Source organism: Synchiropus splendidus, chromosome 19 (assembly GCF_027744825.2).
Source record: "Synchiropus splendidus isolate RoL2022-P1 chromosome 19, RoL_Sspl_1.0, whole genome shotgun sequence".
Classification (NCBI taxonomy): Eukaryota; Metazoa; Chordata; class Actinopteri; order Syngnathiformes; family Callionymidae; genus Synchiropus; species Synchiropus splendidus.
Window position 1 is genome coordinate 9,449,734 of NC_071352.1, and position 20,610 is coordinate 9,470,343.

The following is a 20,610-nucleotide window of genomic DNA, read 5'->3' on the forward strand; positions in this document are numbered from 1 at the left end:
ATATATATATATATATATATATATATATATATATATATATATATATATATATACAGTGAAGAGTTGACACCTTCAAACAGGGAGACAACCTGGATGGCGTCCTCGTAGAGGTCAATGATGTTACCCGGCTATATGAAGTGAGAAACAAAATGCTGAAGAGAATTTTTGAGAATAAATCTATTTCTAAAAATTCTCACATCATTTCAGCAGCATGGATGTGTGACTCATCTGTGACGGGCTGCATACTCTCTTTATTTTCCGCTCAGACCTTCTTACAACACAGGCCACGCGCCTTGGCCTCACGGCAAGAAACAAGACTGTTAATAGGAATGTTTTTCTGAAATGATTTGTCTTCCTGTTAAACACCACATCCGTTTATTTTCGCCGTTTGACACCGGGGTGATTCACCCACCCTCGCTCTCCCTCTCCTCTCTCACTTTCACTCTACTCTAAATGGGCTGGAATAGAAAGTGGGCAGCAACAGAAGAGAAGCTTTGTGGAGCTGGACTTGGCCACAGAGGGGACTTTGTTCCGATCGAACAAGCAAACGCGTCCAATGAGGGAACTTGAGCTTCTCTTTGTGGGGTTCCTCCTCAGTGTGACAGGTAGGGGCCTATTTTTTTAATATACAAGATCAGATTTAAATATGTAGAACTAAACTATGACAGGTGACTCAAGATTCACCTCTTTAGGGTGAATCTTGAGTCCAAGATAACCAAGATTAAGTTCTGGTGTATCACAGTCAAAGGTGCAGAGCTTGTGTCATATATATATATATATATATATATGTACTTATATACTTGCTCTGTCAGGGGCAGCATTGGAGTAAAGAAACATGTGGACAGAAATGTATGGTCTTTTAATCTGTTATTTTACTCCTTATATGCTTTTATTACTACACACTGATTTATTTCCTCCAATTTTATATCTGTATTTGTTTCTGAGTTTATATTTCATAATTGTCTCTCTCAGTCTTTTCTAAAAAGAGATATATCACTTAGTGTAGAATGTCGTCTTAATAGCTGCAGTTGGTTGAAAATGTATTATTATTATTTTACTATTATTATGATTTTTTTTTTTTTTTTTTTATTGTTCCATTGTGACTCTTATAATATTTTAATCCCAGAAGGAATTGTTGATGCATTTTCTTACCAGGTGATTTTCCCATATTGATGATTGACTTGCATCTCACATCACATGCTCTAGTTAAGATTAATGCAATAAAATATACTTATTGTGACCACATTTCATATTATCATAACAATAGTATCGTATAAATGTGAGAACTATAATGAAAAAAAAATATTGATACACAAGAAAATGACTTGAAGAAGTCAATCGCAACATTAAAAATACACATTGACTGTAAAAATGATAAAAAGAAAGAAAAGAAGACTGTTTTTCATTATGAGGCTCTTTTGTTGGCTTTACTTGAGGTGGGGGAAAAAAAGTCCTAATCCAGAAGTTATTACAGTTGCATGTCCCATTCTGGAGGCACATCTCCAACTTTATCAAAACCCGTAGCAAACAACTGACTCATGTAAACTACACTCACAGAAACTTTCACTCCAGTGCGTTTCATATCTGGTGTGGCATCCTCCCCAGTCATGTCCTCCGTCCTCAATGGCCACCTTCCTCTTCTTCTTTGAGCTAGTACGGGCCGACCTCCCTCATCCATCATTGTCCACTGTCCCAAAAAGTCTATAGGTTTTTCTCTCTGCTCTGCAGATGCCAGCTGTCCCATCACGCTGGACCCGCCCACTGTTGTGGTGAAATATGGCGCACCAGCGAAAATCATCTGCTCCGCCACAGACAGTGACTATGTGCAGATCGGCTGGGAGGCTCCAGTAGGGGGCACTAGTCCACATCCGATCAGCAGCACTCCAAATTTAGAATGGTTCGTGCCGAATGTGACGGAGTGGCGACTCGCCCCGGAATGTTACATCAACCCACCTCGGGGAAGTCCGAAGAAACAGTGCTCCAAGAAGGCCAAAGTGGTGGTCTACGGTAAGTCGGGGAGGTTTTTTAATCGACATGACCCTCGCTGAACTCGCTTCCTTCTCCTCCAGATGTTCCGGAAGAAATTCGTCTGGACTCCGATGTCACCAGTGACTTGGCAGAGGGCCGTCTGATGTTGTTCACATGCTCCTTGAACAGCTCAGTGCCTTTAACAAATCTCACGATATTTTTGTATGTGAACAACAATCATACAGTGATGCCGGATCTCAAAGCCAGTCGGCATGTCGAGGCACCATTTCAAATACAAGCAAGCAGGGAAATGAACGGAGCCACAGTCCTATGTGGGGCCCAAATCGACCTACAGCCAGAAGTCCCACTGATTTCATTGTTCTCCAATGAGATCTCTCTCAACGTCCTCTGTAAGTACACATTTATATTTCATACACAAATGATCATTATTACGATATCGAAATGTTTTTGCCTTCACCAGGCATGTTAAGTTCTTGTTTATCAGTCAGCCTTTCAGTTGAAAAATAAATTTTTGCATCTAGGAAAATAATATGAGCAACATGGTGGAACTGAGCAGCTTGGCAGAGGTCTGCGCTCACTGAGTGCTTTTCTAGTTGATAAGAATACACCTCAGAAATAATACAATAGCCATGTTTTTTGTTTACGGCCCATGAATGAGGCATAAGCAATGATCAGATGAGTTGACTTTTCTGACTGAACCAATTCTTTTAATACATTTGTGCTACATTTTATTTAATATTGATAATAAATGGAGTCCATACAACCAAATTAGAAGATTTATATGATTCATCGCCTTCCATTTCTTGCAGATGCACCCGTGCTGACTTGTCCACATAACATCAGCGTACCTGAGAACGCGCCCTACAACCTCACCTGCACCGCAGAGGGGAACCCCCAGCCTCAAATCATCTGGTACAAAGACGGCGAGGAAGTGGACCTTCCAGAGAACCTCACGCGAGGAGACGCTGGACAATACCTCGTCGTCGCATCCAACGCTTTCAATCAAACTACAGCCGCCACAGTGAACATCATTGTTACATGTAAGCTTGACACATTCCAAAACATGACTTCAAAATATACCTAACTTATACTCGCAGCTCCTTTACGCTTCTGCCACCTGCTGTCCGTTTGAGCACATTGGGGGTACTCAAGTTACTCCATATAATTCAAGTGGATTATAAAATAATTATATGATTGTAAGAACTGTGTGTAAATTATATTTAAATATTAATTTAAGTATTGAGTAGAAGACAATAAAAATGTTTTTTAAATTCATATATTTGAAGTTAAATGTTATTGTCACATACTGTATTTCTTGGTCTGATGTTCTCGTGTTTTCTGCAGACCCGCCCTCACAAATACTTGAGCTTGAGGACTCAGAAGTAGAAGTTGGATCTTCTGTGCGGCTCAAATGCGCCAGTAAAGCGACTCCACGACCCGGATATTCCTGGACTTATTACCAGGCGGAAAACGTAATGGTGGTTTATGAAGATGGAGTGTCTCTCCTGCTTGTGGAAAATGCCACCGATTTCAACGCGGGAGTCTATACTTGCCACGTTGGGAACATTGGAGGAAGCATCTCAAAAAGTGTAAAACTGACTGTCAAAGGTAAGTGATTTTTTATGAACTATACAATAATAAAATGTGATTCACTTTAAAGAAATAAAGCCAGCAGACCACTAGAGGGCAAGACTCTTTTTTCCATGAGCGTGACTCTAAGTTAAAACACAAGGGCAAAAGTTCATTTATGATTTTAGAATCCAAATAAAGTTTAAAAACATTCGAGGTTTATTTTGACTACACTGCAGTAGTAGCAGGAAACATTTCAGTGAGTACCTTATGTATGCTCACCTGCATTTGTGTGGGTTCCTCCCACAGTCCAAAAACAAGAATAATTATATATATATATATATATATATATATATATATATATATATATATATATATATATATATATATATATATATATATATATACATACAATCTTATTAATGCACTAAAAAGCATCTCTAATAAAACTTGTGACAAAGTGTAAATTTACAACATTGACGTTTTTAAGTGTTCCGCAGTCATTGCATCTTCTTCGTGTCTGTTCTTTGTGTCATAAAATACCGCCACAGCACTACTGCCCCTGCTGTCCATTAGAGCTCATTACACTTCTTATGAACGTATTTAACATGAACTAAACTGTATTTATAATCACATCAATTTACATGCAAAACATTGTGTTTATTTTTCAGTCATTCAGGGGTTTAATAGTCTACAAAAAAAGGGCATCGCTGCGCTGAATTCTGAGCTGGAAATGAAAGTGTTTTAACTCAGATAGAGAGAGGACTTAAATGGAAGTGTTCAGTAAGAATTGTTTTCAACTCCTCTCATGGCTGTTGGTGAATGACAAAATGCCTGCAGCTGGTTGTTTTTCAGACAGATACCATGCGGACATTGTTGAATCTTTTTTTCAAAGACCGGTAACACCACATAAGGAGCCATTTCCTGCATTGCGTCGTCTCGCTTGAATTGAATTTTGAATATGTTATCATGCTGAAGCAACTTCCAAAGTCCATAAGCAGTTCCTGTGGTATCTCGTGGGGAACTACGAACTACACTTATTCAGAGGAATGCCCATTGTTGCATTGTTCTCTTCAGGATGTCTTGTTGGGAAGGCATGTTAAATCGGAGATGTTTTGGTCATGACTTAAATACGTGACCAGGAAGTCCAGGAAGTCAGAGTTGCAGCCGTGGAACTCGGTTAAGGTCGACACCGGACCACTCATTTTTTTGCCATACTTTCTTCGTTCAGTCACCCTGGAGGGACTGAAAGTAGAATTTGGGGGGCAGATCCAGAGCAGAGAACCCTGTAAAGATACAATGTGTTCGCTTGTGGAATATTGTCACGTCCAGCAGTTGCTATTTCATGTCCCAAAACGTTTTAATGACTTAATAAAACTTCAAATGTGGCAATTTCTGACGCATGTAAAATATTCACATTAACAAAAGAGGATACACTGCCTGGCCAAAAAGAAGTCGCCACCAAAAAACAGGGTCATACACGCTAATATTTCGTTGGACCACCTTTAGCTTTGATGACAGCACGCATTCGCTGTGGTATTGTTTCAATAAGCTTCTGCAACGTCACAAGATTTATGTCCATCCAGTGTTGCAGTTAATGTTTCACCACGATCTTGCATTGATGATGGTAGAGTCTGACCGCTGCGCAAGGCCTTCTCCAGCACATCCCAAAGATTCTCAATGGGGTTAAGGTCTGGACTCTGTGGTGGCCAATCCTTCACCTTCACCTTCTTCTGCCGCTTATCCGGAAGCAGCATTTGGAGCAAGGAAGCCCAAACTTCCCGATCCACACAAACCTCCTCCAGCTCTTCCCGGGGGATCCCGAGGCTTCCCCAGGCCAGACCGGAGACATAGTCTCTCCAGCAAATTCTGGGTCTTCCCCGGGGTCTCCTCCCGGTAGGACATGCCCGGAACAGGGGGCATCCGGATCAGATGCCCGAGCCACCTCAGCTGGTTCCTCTCAATGGAGCAGCGGCTGGGCGCACCCTTAGAGGTAGGGTGAGGAGTTCGGTCATTCGGGAGAAGCTCGGGGTGGTGGCCAATCCATGTGTGGAAATGATGTCTCATACTCCCTGAACCAGTCTTTCACAATTTGAGCCCGATGAATCCTGGCATTGTCATCTTGGAATATGCCCGTGCCATCAGGGAAGAAAAAAATCCATCGGTGGAATAACCTGGTCATTCAGTATATTCAGCTGACCTCATTCTTTGAGCACATCATGTTGCTGAACATAGACCTGACCAACTGCAGCGACCCCAGATCCAGGATCCAGGTGGCGAGGCAGTGTATTTGTCAAGCAGAGCATGAGCAAGCTTAGTTTCATTTACTCAGTAAAAAGTTAATAGCCACTGCAGGACGTGACACATGTGGCACCAACACAAGTGACACCTCAGTGTTGCCAGAAGAGCTGGGCGTCTCTGCTCCGGGTGCTGCCCCCGCGACATGACATAAATTCACCACCTCCAGTTGTTATTGGGCTTCTAAAGTTGACTGATAGTGGTGCCCGACTAGAATAATGTCACTGTTGGAATTCTAGCGTCATATTTTTTGACTTAAAACCCGTCCCTCGGAGCGCGTCGAAGTCTTTTCCTGGCGTCCAGGGCGGGTGTTGGGGGAGGGCTTCTCGCACACACTGGCATGCCGAGCACTTTCGCCGGACTCTCCCGCCGGTGCTGTCACTGAGTAGCATAGCTGCGGCTAACTCCCAAAAAAAGATCCAGTAGCTGCTGCCAGTGTCGCTGAACGGAGGCTCCGACGCCGGGCCGCTCTGTATATAACGGGGGAAAAAGGTTCTGGAAGGTCCGATGGAAGACTCCGGCTCGCTGCGTTTTGTCTCTCTGCTGTTGACTTTAGAGCTGCTGTCGCTTTCTAACGGGATTCTGTCGAGTAAGTTGCTCACTTTTACTAGCCGATCTAAACAGAAAACTTTGTGAACTCGTTTAAACTCTATTTCCAACAGCTGGAGCTAACAGCTACCTACTTGTTGGTTTAAATGTAAACAATAATGTCGTGTTTTTGCATGGATCTCTTTATAAAAATAAACAATAATTGAATACCTCTACTGAGTAATAAGTGAGATGTTGTATTCCGGTCCGACTCGCAGCTTCCTCGGGAGGAGGAGTGTTTCCTTCCTTGCCCTGCTCATGTTGGTCCGCTGCTTTTGTTTTGCAGACCTTTGTGGCCCTTATCGTTTAACCGCTTTGACCTTTCCAATCTGTGTTCTGCAGGAGCCCAGCAGGAATGTCCTCTTGAAATCCTTCCAGAGAAGTTGGTGGTGCGGTACAAAGAGAGAGGCCACAGAGTCACATGTAAACCAACAGCCAGTGGCTCCATAAATCTGAAGACACTGTCATGGGAGGTTCTGCCAGGCGACCGGACGTTGGGCAGTGACTGGCTTCCTGACCTGTATGAGCACTGGGAGCTGAAACCTGCCTGTCATGCCAGTTTCACTGGCTTCGGAACATGCTCCAAATACTTAAATTTAACCCTCTATAGTAAGTCATCCTCTTGTCGATAAACTCCTGAAGCATCTCCGGTGTATAACAGTTGATTTTGGCATCCACAGAAACACCAGACAGCGTCTCCATCAGCTCCATGTTAACCAACAGCTCTGCGGGCCTTACCCTGATAACCCTGACCTGTGACATCACGAACGTCGCTCCCGCCAAAAACCTTGTCGTGCATTGGTACCAGGGAAATGGGACCCTTCGGCCAAGTCACATGGGTATGCAATTTTATGCGATTTTAGTGATTTTTATCTCAGTTTTATTTTGATTTTATTGGCCATATGGATCAAATGTTTGCTATAAGTTCCTGCATTGTATATTAAACTATATAATTTTATGTTCCTAAATGTTATTCCACACTGACCGATGTGACCCAGGAGTAAACATTCTGTTATGTCCGTGATGCGCAGTGATAATCTTGATCTTGAACCACCACTACATAGCCACTTACAGTCTGAAAAACACAGTACTGCAACCACCGCTAAAATAAAACTCCGAAAGAGGAACATTTTTATCAACATATCACATCAGTGTCATGACAATACATTTATTTATGAGCGTTTAATGACTCACTTTGTTCCTGTTTAAAGGCTTTTTCCACTTGATTTAAAATAATACTGGTGGGAAGTGAAGTAACACGTATGCAGAGCTGTAGATATTTAGATGGACACTTTAGGACTGAATGAAAGCTGCCGGTTAGTGCCATGTTTTCTTGTTATATTAAAAATAATAACTAATAGGTTGAAGCAGTATTAGCTTAAACGTATTAAGAATCAATTTTCGCATGTGTAAGGAGTGAAAATGAAATACAAAAAAACTAGTTTTACGGTGCAAACTTCTGTAAAAACCCTCTCTGTTCTTTAGCAGGTGGAGTCACCCTCAGCATGGCGGGGTGTGAGTGGAACACCAGCGCAGAGTGCAACACCGACACCATCATTACTCCAGTCAATGTTTCTGCCACTGTTCAGCTGCATCTGGACCAGATGCGAAAGCTGGCAGGGATACGGTGCGCCGCTCTGCTGGACCTGGATGTATTAAACCCTCCTGAGGCCATGATGTCCGACCCACTCAACGTCTCCGTTTACTGTAAGATTTATGATTAAAATGTATTTTCAGCTCTCAGTACTACAGGAAAATGTTTGGTTCAAAAGTTCATGTTATCAAATCTGTGGTAAATTCTTTTTTTTTTTGCTCTTTTGCTTCACACCATTGAATGTGTTTCCTCTGTATGTGTTCTGTGGAAGGTTTCGGTTTGACACTTTTTTTTTTTTTTTCTATTGACAGAAGGTCGACAGCTAGTCTTGTAATAAGGTTTCTGTCTGAACCCAACAGAAGATGAAGTAGACAAACATGCCAAATAGAATTTGCCATTTTGAATCCAGAGTGAAGACTCACACTGGGTGTTTATTCTACAGTGAAATGTATAGTTTAACTGATAAACAGCATGAACCAGGATTTCTAACCCTTTGAGCCTCAAGCTCAAGCAAGTAACATTCAGTCGTAACAAACTCCTCCAAATGTGGCCCTTTTGACAATAGTGGCATTTACCATCAGTGACCCCTTTGTCTTTCTCGCCACAGATAAGCCCATCATTAACACAACAAAGCTTCCGAAGACAATCCCAGTGTTCCAGGGGTATCCAGAGTACCTTGTGTGTGAAGCCGACGGGAACCCCCCTCCCAAGATCCAGTGGACCTACTCCTCAGATAAGGTGGTCCAAGTATCTGGAGGCAAAATCAGAGTCACTGAACCAGGCGTCTATAACTGCAGCGCCAGCAATGTGTTGGACTCCACCTACCACCTGGTCCATGTCATCCTGAAAGGTATGGCACCTAACAACCTGCTCTGCTCATGATAACCGTCATTTACGTGGCTTGTGTTTTTGCAGAGGACTACCTGCCACTGATCGCTGGATTGGTGGCGGTCACCGTCGTGGTCATCTCCATCATCTTCATCTTCATATATTCGATCTACTACACCAACACCAAGATGCGCCATTACAATCTGAAAAACCCCAAACTCAACTCCCACAATGGAAATGTGGCTCACAATGGCTTGGATCTGCCGCTGCCTATGACCAAGTTGTCATAGCACTCTATGGAAACAGGGACAGTCGCTTGTCAGAACTTTAGTTCTCCTGTCTATATTCATGGTCTCTCTTATGAATTACCGGTACTTTTACCGGTCATCTGGCCAAACAGAGTTGGCACTTGTTGAACACACCAAAGCAGTGTTTTAAGATGTATTTCTACCCCGAAAAAAGGATTCTACGTTCCAGCGTGCACATAAAAAGGCAGAAGAAATGCACTATTATTGGCTACCCAAACATGTCTGCACCAATCACTGGGCCATTGTAATTTTATTTTTGGTAAGCCACTGCACTTGTGTTTTTTGAATACTGTATATTTAAGCTCTTGAGAAGACTGTCCAGTGCTGTTCGCGTGCTCTTTTATTCAGGTGGTTCTGCTTCACCTCTGAAGGACTGTGTGTACAGAGCAATATTGTATGTAAATGTTAGACTTTCTATTTATTATTTTAACTCATTTTAAGTCTGGAAGGACTCACTGTTGGATGTAAAGTGTTGGACAATCACCCAAGTATTGTTGTGAATACTGCTGTACATACTTGTGACTTGATGATGTGTTGAGTTTCATAATAAAATGTGAATTATAAACACATGTCAATCAGTCATCCATCACTTCATCGCCACCATATTTAAGATTAATTACAGTAACTAAGTATAATTTAATATGTGCGTCAATAAAAATAAATATGTGATGTCATTAGATATTTTGAAATGGTATGTACTTTGTTTCGTTAAATAGAACTGGTAACAGTTCACAAAAATATATGCGTATTTTGACATTGTATGTTGTTTGATCAATTTAACTTTTTATTGAAGCGACACGCCTTTAGTGGAGGTAAGACTATACTAGTGTGGAAATGCCTGCCAGTAGAGTGACACAAAGAAATGGCTTTTATATTAAATCATATTGAAAATATACGAAGTCAACGGTTTCCTGGATGAGGGCGTGGCGATAAGAAACACTTGGAAATACATGGAGACGCGGAACTTTGCCTCATCGAACGTGCTTAACAAAACGAAAGTCTCTTTTTCTTGCTGCATATTCGAATCGATCCATGTAATCGATTCAGCGAATGTGTATGGAATGGTTTTGTGATCCATAATTTCGTCCGGAAGGGTCTTTATTTTTAGAACACCAATCTTTCCGACGAACATTGAACGCATCTCAACAGGAGTTTCTCTTTCGGTAGCGAGTCAAACCCGCGAGCAGCAGCTGTTTAGATCGTTTTTTTCTTTCTCTGGTTTGACGGCCATTCAAATCTTTGGTCACATCTTGAGGTCAGCGATGGTTGTCTTCGTGTTGAGCTGTTTGTTCATGCTAACAGGTAACGTTTTCTCGTTGGTTTCTGTGGCGTTCTCCTCAATTCAGTTTGTCAATATACAGCAGGAAATTATTCTGAATTATTGGGTTTGATGCGTTGTGTCATTTTAAGAACTAAGATTAGTTCACGCGGGTTTATTTCAGAGTATTTTGGTGACATTGCTTTGCCATTGTACTGGGCTTTCAAAACCGATAGACCGTGAAAGACCGATCCAAAGTTCATTTCCGCCACTTTGTCGAACATTATTGAATTGTGCTGTTCTTAAAGGCTGATTTAAATATCTTTAATGGTGTTTCTTATCTGGGATATTAATGGATTTCACAGATGTACTCCCTCATAACAACTCCTCATGAGGAGATAAGAGTCCTCCAACCCATTGTATTGGAGAATTTATGACATGATCTAAGTTTTTTTTCTTCTTTTTTTTTTTTTTTGCAGCAAAAGCAGTGAGTTCTTCATGCCCAGTCGAGATCCAGCCTTCCAGTGTAGTGGTGAAATATGGCGACCCAGTCAGCGTGAACTGCACGACCACGTCGCCCCGCAGGAGAAACATGGGCTGGGAGTCTCCTCAAGGCAGTACAGAACCAGAACCAGTGAGTTCGGTACTATTGGAAATAAAGAAACTTGAGAACTGGTTCCTCGCGCCGAAATGCTTCATTAACCTGGGCTCACCACCGTTTCAATGTTTCAAAGACCTTCAAGTCACAGTTTACAGTAAGAAAGATTTCTTTTAAAGGCTCCCGTCGGTGATGTTGGCCAAAAGTAAACTTCTTTTTTTCACTTCCAGAACCACCTGACCGAGTGTCTATTTCAGAAGCTTCTGAAATCGGCCCTCTGCTGGAAGGCAACAAAAAGCAGATTGAGTGTTTAGTTATGGATGTCACTCCACCGCAGAATCTCACATTGTCTTGGTACATAGGAGATAAGTTGGTTTACAGTGAACCCTTCAATAAATCATCACAGTCATCTCCGGTGAGTGGACCGTCCTTTTATACCTGGACTGCCCGAAAGGAAGACGACGGAATGGGTATCCGCTGCGAGGCGAAACTGGAGTTTGGGCCAACAGGTCCGACTGTTCCTGTGACGAAATCCAAGACAGAGAAACTGACGGTGTTCTGTGAGTATTAAAAATAAATCTTGTTGCTGTCTTGCTCGGTGCTCCACAGGTTGAATACTGAGAAGTGAAAAACAAATTGGAGGCTAAACCAAGGGAGGAAGAATCTTAAAAACTTATGAGGTGACTGACTTGGTTGAATTACAGTGGTACCTCGGTTCTCGACCACAGTCCGTTCCAGGCGGCTGTTCAAGAAGCGATTTGTTCGAAATCTGAATCGATTTTTCCCATTACAATGAATGGAAAAAGGCGTTCCAAGCCTTAAAATAGGCTTTTGTAGGAGTGAATGTAGAGTGTCTGCTGCAGGTGCGCTGTTCCTCTATGTGTGTGGCCGCTGCATGTGGGAGGGGTTGCCGAGTGAGTGAGGTCTCTCCAGAAGTGAAGAGGTGCCCGGTGCGTGTCCAGCTCTGAATGTGCGCTTCTGTGCAGTTTGGCTGTGACAAAGTCATAAACCAAGTCACGCTCTGTCCCAGACTCGCCTCATCCCTGTCCCAGCTCCAGCCCACAACAGGACATCAAACCCTGGAGTGAGCGCTCCAGCACCTCCCCTGTGACACTCTACCACGGTCCAGTGTGGAGACAGGAAAGGTTTTACACCTCAATATGAAGAAAAAACAGATGGGTTCTGGATTTTCTTTCGAAATCCAAAGCAAAAAAATCTCTTTTTTTGTTCAAATTCCGATTTGTTCGAAGTTCAAGACGTTCAAAAACCAAGGTCCCACTGTAATTTTGAATAGATACTGATACACTAAATATTCTGCCTTTCTACTCAGGTTTAAATGTGTTGTGAAAAATATTGATGCACTCAAATATTACAATACTTGACTGCGCAATATTGTGTAACGATTTGTAAGTCTGCAATACTGAATGCTCAGGTACTAACATCGTTCTGTACACCAGAAATATTTTGTTGATTCTCTTTTTTCCTTTGTTGGACTGCAAAACTACTTCTAACCAACAAGCTTGTTTTCATGCACATCATAGTTTTTTTTTTTTTAATTTAGATGTTTTCTTTGTCTTAATAATGCCTGTTCTGAACAAATATTACATTATATTGCACCCATAGTATCAACATATATTGTCGTGTATCGTATGGTCACTCCAGGATCAGATACCTGCCAATACACTGCCCCACTAGGTTGTCTATCAACATGAAAAGTGGAACTAAAGATGAATAAGAAGTGAAATAAAAGTAATTTTGGATCAGAGAATGAAAAAGTATGCAATTAAAATTAAAGGTATCTGGAGACTCATATTTTCCATCTTTTCCAAACAGCAGTGGGAGGTTTAGTTGCAGATCGAGTACGTCCGTTATCAGTTTAATACCAGGAGGAACCTTACTTTCTACTTCTTTAAAATCCTCAGATCCTCCACAGTTCGCCGAGCATGAAGAGACAATTAAACTTAAAGGCAGCGAAGGTCTCAGTTTGAACTGCACGGTGTCTGCAAACCCCACCCCGAAATACACTTGGCAGCTCCCTCCCAGCCTGCCAAAGCAGCAGAATCAAACCAGCCAGCCAATTCTGGATGTCTCCTTCCCAATGCCGGGCACCTACACCTGCACCACCTCCAATGTCCACGGCACCAGAACCAAGTCCTTCATTGTCGCCATGGAAGCAGGTGAGGTTCAGTGGGGGAAACCTTTTGTGTTTCATAACGTAAATGTGTTAACCTTCCGACTGTCTCTCCATCAGGTAGTCCTGCCGGGACCACAGCTGGGATTGTAATAGCTGTGCTCTTTGTTGTGATATTTATCGCGGCGTGCGTGGTTTATCGCAAACAGAAACCCGCCGGTGTTGCGAGAACGGAAAACATCAGCTGATGCAAAGAATAACAAACTCCCGTCTTCCACAGGGGATCGTACAGTCGTCGCAGCTGTGATCAGTACGTTCGTGATCGTCGGCGTCCTTCTGGCCGTTGTTGGCTATTTTACTGTGAAAGCCGACGGGACATTTTCTTTCTGCAAAGGCAGCTATCAAAGAGGGAACGTCGTGTGAGGACTGTTTTTGTTCTTACTTTGGAGCTTACTTTGTAAATCTGGGGTGCTGCAGCATGTTGGATGGCTTGGCTCTGTGCTTTTGTGTGGCCTGTGCTCTGTTACTAACCCGGCATGTCAGCTAATGGTCTGGTCTGGTTGCTACAGCAAACCAAAATCAACTAACTAAACTTATATTTAGTCAACCCGATATTTGAGTCTTTACTCTTTTAATTCTTGGAGGCAAATTTTTAGCTTCAAACAGCGTTTTTTTTTTAGATTGAAACAGTGACTTAGATTACGGTTCTGCGTCATTTTTTTCTAGTTGACAATCGCTAGAAATATGCCCAAAGGTTTGCACTCTGATTTTAGTCAATATGCTTTTCAGGTGATCTAGTTTTTGTTTTGATCTGTATGGCGGTATGTCTCGCTTTTTATGAGCCTGTGGGCTGGATTCGGCCCCCGGGCCTTGAGTTTGCTGTGGGATTTCTTGTTTAATAGTGATAGTCTTGTGAGGCTTCATGAAACAGTGTGGTCCTTTTCGGAGACCACTAGATGGCACCTTTTGCACTAAAATCTTTGGATTTGAACAACCAATTCAACTCAGAAACCTCACATTATTTTTGACCCAAGAGCGCCACCTCCTGGCCTCTGAGGACGCTGTTTCATGAAGCCTCATCTGCCCATCACTAGTGATCACGGTGTCACTCTACACACGACTCACCTCGGTTCCTCCTGGGTAAGCTCGGATTTAATAATGCTGTAAAACTTTCCAAACGGAAATGCAACTCAATCCTCAACTGAATTAGGAACCTTGAAACCAGATTTCATGATCCTGAAATAGAAGCCACACTTTGGTACTTGAACCACCTCTTATTTTGAATGGCCGTCTATTAGTCTCGTTTTAATATCTTTCTTCCAGCAGCTGTATGTTTCTACGTGGTGTAAATATGCTATGGATTATGCCTCACTCAACTCAAGTGATCTGTTATTCATTTTTTTAAGGAGAATTTCTTACCATTCCCAGAGAAATAACCAGTTTCCTTCCTTCTATTTTGATATGGTGAATTGGTGTGTCCTCATAACCAGTTGTGTATGGACTGAAAATATCAATGAGCCCTATGTTTTATCCTTTATATGTGAACTGCAGACCGATGAAAAATGAGTTTTATTCTCTACAAGCAAGTACAATGATTTTCCAAGGTCACTAGTTCAGTGCCGATAACGCTACAATTTTAGTGACTAGAAAGAGAGAAACATTTCATGCTGAGGTTCACAAGTGAATATTTTATTGCTACCATTTATGCATAGGTAGACAGATGTCCTTTATACATTTAATTGTGTTTTTTAAGTGAATTGCATTTGTTTTTGTTTTTTTATTAAATTTCAGAAGCGAATAAGGAGTGATGACACTATTGTTGGCCACAGTTACAAATGAAAGTGATCCTTTAAATCATTGTTTAACAGCAGGATTTTACTGAGCACCTTACAGTAAAGGCAAAAAAGAAATTCATCCTTGAAGCCACTCACACTTTTTTCACTTTTTGCTGGCAAAGCTACAAACATCTTTGAGGCTGAGATCACTCACCCACGATTCAACCAGAAGATACAGCGCCACTTAGAGGACCCATGTGTGTACTACATCATGTGTACCCAGGATTGTAATGGTTGTGTTTTGCTGAGCAGGTTGCAATGAATTTACTGTAATGTTAACAAAGCCATGGATTTGCAACTGGAGGACTGCTTTGAATGAGAACCAATTTAAATAACAAGACATGAACAGTTAAGAAATGCTCACAGTCTGCAGTGTTCTCTCAATGTTAATGCTGAAGCTCTGATTCGTAATATTGAACCAGGATGTTCTCTACTGTGTAAACACTGGCTGGTATGACGCTGACAAAAGCAAATAATGACGATATAAAATGAAAAAGTCCATGTTTAAAACCACAATACAGTGTTGCAGAATGACATTTATCATAATCCAGTTCACCGGTCAATGAGTTGTTCCACAGCTCCAAGGGCATCCGGTATATTTTATACTGCTGAATAAAGTCTTGGCTGAACACAAGCATCACATTGTTGTGGTATGAATATGAACTATTAATTCACACTTTGCAAGACAATATTTTGCGCAGCAATAATGCAGCATACTTTAATTTTAAGTTGTGTTCTGCAATAGTTTTGATGCATAAACATGACCTTCCCCTCCATTTTTGTCGGTACAATGCCGCAGTTGTGCTTCAACACTATTTACAATGTTATGATGTGGTGTTACGCTTGCACTGAAAGCACTTGATGTAATCCACGGGTTTCAACCTTTGTTTGCCGAGCCATGTTTCGATGTTGACAGGTAGCTGTGGAATATTTCAGAAATACCAAATAAAATGGTGAATGTTCATGATGTAGTTGTTTGTGAATTCTTTAAGCTCGTATTTTGTCACAACATAGAATGTGAAGGAATGTTTGTATCCAGTCCCGGGGACTGTGTTTCTTTTAAACTAACCTCATTCACATCAACAGTCCTGCCAGAAATCCGTTGTGTTTGTGTGTGCTGACTGCGTTTCCATGACGACGTGGCAGCAGGGAAATCCCTCAGTGTGTCATTGAGAATGTCCGTAAGCAACATCTCAACAGTTTCCTGCTTGGAAGATGAAAAGGGCCTTGATGTGAGGCCAGAAAGTATTCAGTTACTTGCTCATGGGCACTTTGGTTGACAGAGGTCAGCATTGAAGCAGCTCAGTTGCTGAATTCTGGAGCAGTTGGCGTCTCTTGAGCTGATAATGAAAGCACAAATCCAGCTATATCTATCCATCTATCTATCTATCTATCTATCTGCCTCCCACAGAGAGTCAACTGTAACTTTGCCGCCCTCTAGTCATCTTGTACCTCATTTCAGGTTTCTGAAATGAAGGTTTTCTTTTGATATAACTTGGAAAGATCAGAATCAGTCCATAAGATCTGAAATACAATTTGTTTTCATAAAACAATGATCCACGGAAAAGTAACACCAGTGTGCTGCTCTCAACACACCTTATCTGTAGCCATAAGCTTTTTGCATCACTTGACTTACAGTTAACATTATTGTTGCATCCAGAATCAATCTTTGGTCCAACTATTATCTGTAGCCATGAGCGCTGTATCATAACTGAAAACCAAAGATATTTGAGGCAAATGAAGATGGTTTTCTCTGGTGAGTTGTCGATGTGGCCCATGTTGAAGGAGTCATGTCATCCTCCAGAGACTATTGTTAAAAGTTGAGATGGGCTCATGAGGCTTCATGAAACAGTTTTTATTTTCAGAGATGGTGCTCTTGGTTTAAAATGACATGAGGTTTCTCTGAATTTGTTGTTCACATCCAAAGATTTTAGGGCTCTGAAAATGATGACACTGTTTCATGAAACCTCATGAGCTCATCACTAGCTAAAAGAGACGACATCTCCCTCTGTAAGCACATGTTAGGAGAAGTTGGGAAACAATGTCATAAACATTGTAAACACAAATTACATTTTCTTCACTGTTTACAGGCTGCTGTCGAATCTGCAGTGTTACTGAGCTTTAAAAATCTCCTGTCAATCTCCCCTCTTTCACTGGAGCCTCCACCCCCAAAGTCAGCTGGGATGGAGGAGGAGGGGGTGAGGGGGTCTTTTGTTCCTGCACAAGTTCCCTGTGGAGTTGCAAAGCTTGCTCAAGTTTGGAATTTTCTGTCCTGGCCTTCCAAATCGACGACTCTCTCCAACAACAATACGATGGGAATCAAGTTTTTGGACTGGATTCTGGCTCTTTGCATGGTTTACTCTGGTGAGCTGTAAAATACAGTCATTTTATCTGAAGTCTGTGTTTGTGCAGGAGAGGCCTTTCAAGGAGGGGTGGATGCAGAAATCAAACCACCAGTTTATGTTGTTATTCCTTATTCAATGTAGAGACATTTCTGGTTTAAGGACTTGAACTGGTTTTACAGTCTGACCTTTGCAACCTAATCTAACAAACCCTTGAGCCGCTTTGAAAACCAGAATATGTTTAACTTTTTGAAGTCTACAGCTTGTGTTTTCATCCTGTTGGAGGCTTATGTAACAAAACAAGTGGCTTATATAAGAGCAGGCCTCAGTGAGCGAGATGTTGATTGCTGCTGTGTCTCAGTGTCAGGTGATGGTTGCTCCTTAATCCTCAAACCCTCCAGGGTGGTGGTGGGCTTTGGGGACTCTGTGTCGGTGAGCTGCGAGGCCACCAGGCCGGTCCGAGTCCTGGGCTGGGAGTCAGCCATCAGCGCCGCTCACACGCAACAGGAGCTCTCCGTGCAGTGGAAGGTGGAGAGCCTCATCGACTGGATCGAGGAGCCCATCTGTTACGGGGTGTTCTTCACGGCACCGCGCCAGTGCGAGGAGAAGCTCAACCTGGTGCTCTATAGTGAGTCCTCTGCTCTCATCGCAGTCAGGAAAGGTGTTTGACTGACACTTGTATTCACTCAGAAACTCCAGACAGCATCTCCATTAAAGCTGTGAACCACAGCGGCCCCATGCTGGAGGGGAAGGAGTACCAGCTGCTGTGTGAGGTGCAGAATGTCGCCCCGGTCCAGTACCTGAATCTGAGGTGGTACAGAGGGCAAACGCAGGTGTATAATCACTCCTTCTCTGACATGACCCCCATATCACCCGTCCAAGTGTCCTCCACACTTCTGATTGTACCAACGAAGGCAGATAACAAAGCCCAGTACAGGTGCGTGGCGGAGCTGGAGCTGGGGGCCGAGGGACCCCAGCCGTCGCCCACCGTCACCTCAGAGCCCTATAATGTTTCAGTCCACTGTAAGTCGCTGTTATCAAGATCCTGCTTTGGGATTCAAACTCACATCTTTGATTTTCTCCAGTCCCTCCTTCGTTCCTCAGTCCTGAACCGGAAACTGTCCAACTTGTCGAGGGGGGTGAAGTGAAGCTGGATTGCTCCGCCACGGGGAACCCCACGCCCACGTACAGCTGGACCTCCATCAATCCGGTCGAGGAGAAGATGGCGACTGAAGCGGTACTTGCGTCCTCTACACTGCTGCCAGGGACCTACACCTGCACCGCCTCCAACTCACGAGGAGTCAGGAGCAAGAAGTTCATGGTGCTGGCCAAAGGTCGGGATTCACTCTCTCAAATACTTCATCTGACTCTCAGTAGAGAGCTTATGGATATGTTACTGCAGATTTCTGTTACTTGATTTTGATCTCATGTGAGGGGGCAAGAGAATAGGGCAGATGAGGCTTTGGTGAGTGTAGCTTAGTGTGTTTAATCCTCTCCTGAATGGCATAAAGGATGGTAGTGATGGTGAAACTGGATCAATGTGGATTGTGTCATGTGACAGTTAGATTCAGAGAAGAGTGCATGCTTGAGCATGTCCTCCAGATTTGTGGCTTTTCCTGTTTCACGGTTCATATAAGAAAAGACTTCTCAAGATCCTCTTGCAAATAAATGCAGTTGCGAAAGTGAGTTCTTGCAAAGGTTCCTGCGGGGCCACATTACATAGCAAGACTGTTGTGAGGGAGGAAAAAATGTGAAAAAATAGTAACAAGGACAAAATGAAAAAAAAGGGGGTTGTCATACCAGGCATTGACATAATAAAAATATAACTTTGCAAGGGCAATGGATTGCATGGAATGTAATTCTATATACATTTTGTTTAACTGTGAATGAGAAAACACTGCAGGTGATACTTGTAAATATGAAATAAATTAACTCCTATTTTTATTATTAATGAAGACTTACAGAAGGAAATTGGAGTTAATACAATGTAGCAAGTTATATTTACAGTTTAGATTTTGATGAACAAGAAAACAAAGCTTTTTGCTCTCAGCAGTTCTATGTCATATATGCTAGGCCCTCGAATGGCCACTAGAGGGCAATGCACATATTCATAGAACTGCAGTTACATTAGGTAACCAATATCTTTTTGTAGCTTCACTCCTGAGTGCCACAAGAATTAATTCAAGGGGCCTCATGTGGCTCACAGGCCGCACTTTTGCCAGACCTGCTATAAATGATTCGATACGATTCGACAACATGCTACACGTTTATATTCTGGGGCTCTACTGCAAGAGTATTGAACTCAATCACACAAGAGCCTGAAGTTTTTACACACAAAAGTTGCTGTCTGTGAACACAACCTTTGAACATATATTTGCTTTCACATCCTTCCTTCTGCATGAGTTGTCGTGCATTTGGAGGGTTCATTCTTGACTATTTAATTCATAATCTCCAGTTTAATTCTGCATTGAGTTTGATGTCGAACCAGTGATGCATATTTAAACCTCTTGAGGACCTCGTGAAATGACTTGACACATTTGATGTGGCTCCAGGCTCAGAGCTAGACACCTGTGGTCTGTTTTCTCAGCAAAGCATGGTGCTTCCATATGTGTTTCGAAGTGAGGAGTTTTCATTGTTTTCGATTTGACCTTTTATACACATTCGAAAATTTGGGAATGTTTTTCAACTCGTGTTATGCTATGTCACTCATGTTATTGACCTAAGAACAAACACAAAACATGCACAAGTGTGTGCTCATATCTTATCCTTTCTTTCTTTTTTCATCTAAATTTGAACTTTATCCTACTTTCCACAGGTGTTTGAAGCCTGAACATCAGCATTCAGACGTGTCACGAGGATGCTTTGGACATTCGACTGTATTTAACTCCAGCCGCTTCACTGACAATGGAAAATGCAGCAAGACACACTGGTTTTATCCACAAATTCACACACGCACAAATAACTGTAACTCCACAGTTGTTTGAGTAGATGTCTTTATGAATGGATGTTTTGTTAGCATTGAAATAATTTATATACATATTTTTAGGTTTGATTACAATATTAATACAAGTTATCTTACAGCCTGTCAAATATCTGCTAGCGTCAATTGTTGTTTTATACTATTGAATGATTTAATTTGTTCTTCCCAACAATACTGTAAATATCTGAATAAATTTAAATGAAATCGTGGCTCTGTCTATTTTCGTTTTTTTAGAGTTATCATTTTTGGAGATGATTGACCAGTACGACACTAACAGACTCAACAGACTCAT

At 42.1% G+C, this 20,610-nt stretch overlaps 1 protein-coding gene across 1 annotated transcript; it reads left to right on the forward strand.

Annotated features, from left to right (window-relative positions):
- Positions 1 to 467: 467 nt before the first annotated feature.
- Positions 468 to 20,521, forward strand: LOC128751394 (hemicentin-1-like). The gene is made up of 20 exons (XM_053852354.1): positions 468 to 605; positions 1,729 to 2,007; positions 2,070 to 2,378; positions 2,799 to 3,029; positions 3,334 to 3,597; positions 6,787 to 7,053; positions 7,125 to 7,283; positions 7,930 to 8,151; positions 8,646 to 8,888; positions 8,954 to 9,146; positions 10,247 to 10,476; positions 10,912 to 11,187; positions 11,261 to 11,590; positions 12,953 to 13,207; positions 13,442 to 13,578; positions 17,171 to 17,360; positions 17,700 to 17,966; positions 18,029 to 18,361; positions 18,424 to 18,672; positions 20,154 to 20,521. The coding sequence occupies exons 1-20, from the start codon at positions 557 to 559 to the stop codon at positions 20,159 to 20,161; spliced, it is 4,491 nt and encodes a 1,496-aa protein (XP_053708329.1). The 5' UTR covers positions 468 to 556; the 3' UTR covers positions 20,162 to 20,521.
- The last annotated feature ends 89 nt before the right edge of the window (positions 20,522 to 20,610 follow it).

What these genes read in the sequence shown, in the direction of transcription:
- LOC128751394 (XM_053852354.1), top strand. Translation starts at nt 557, where the DNA reads ATGAGGGAACTTGAGCTTCTCTTTGTGGGGTTCCTCCTCAGTGTGACA. An exon ending in TGTAAAACTGACTGTCAAAG is followed by an intron (nt 3,598 to 6,786) that starts GTAAGTGATTTT and finishes TGTGTTCTGCAG; the next exon opens with GAGCCCAGCAGGAATGTCCT. An exon ending in CTATAATGTTTCAGTCCACT is followed by an intron (nt 18,362 to 18,423) that starts GTAAGTCGCTGT and finishes GATTTTCTCCAG; the next exon opens with TCCCTCCTTCGTTCCTCAGT.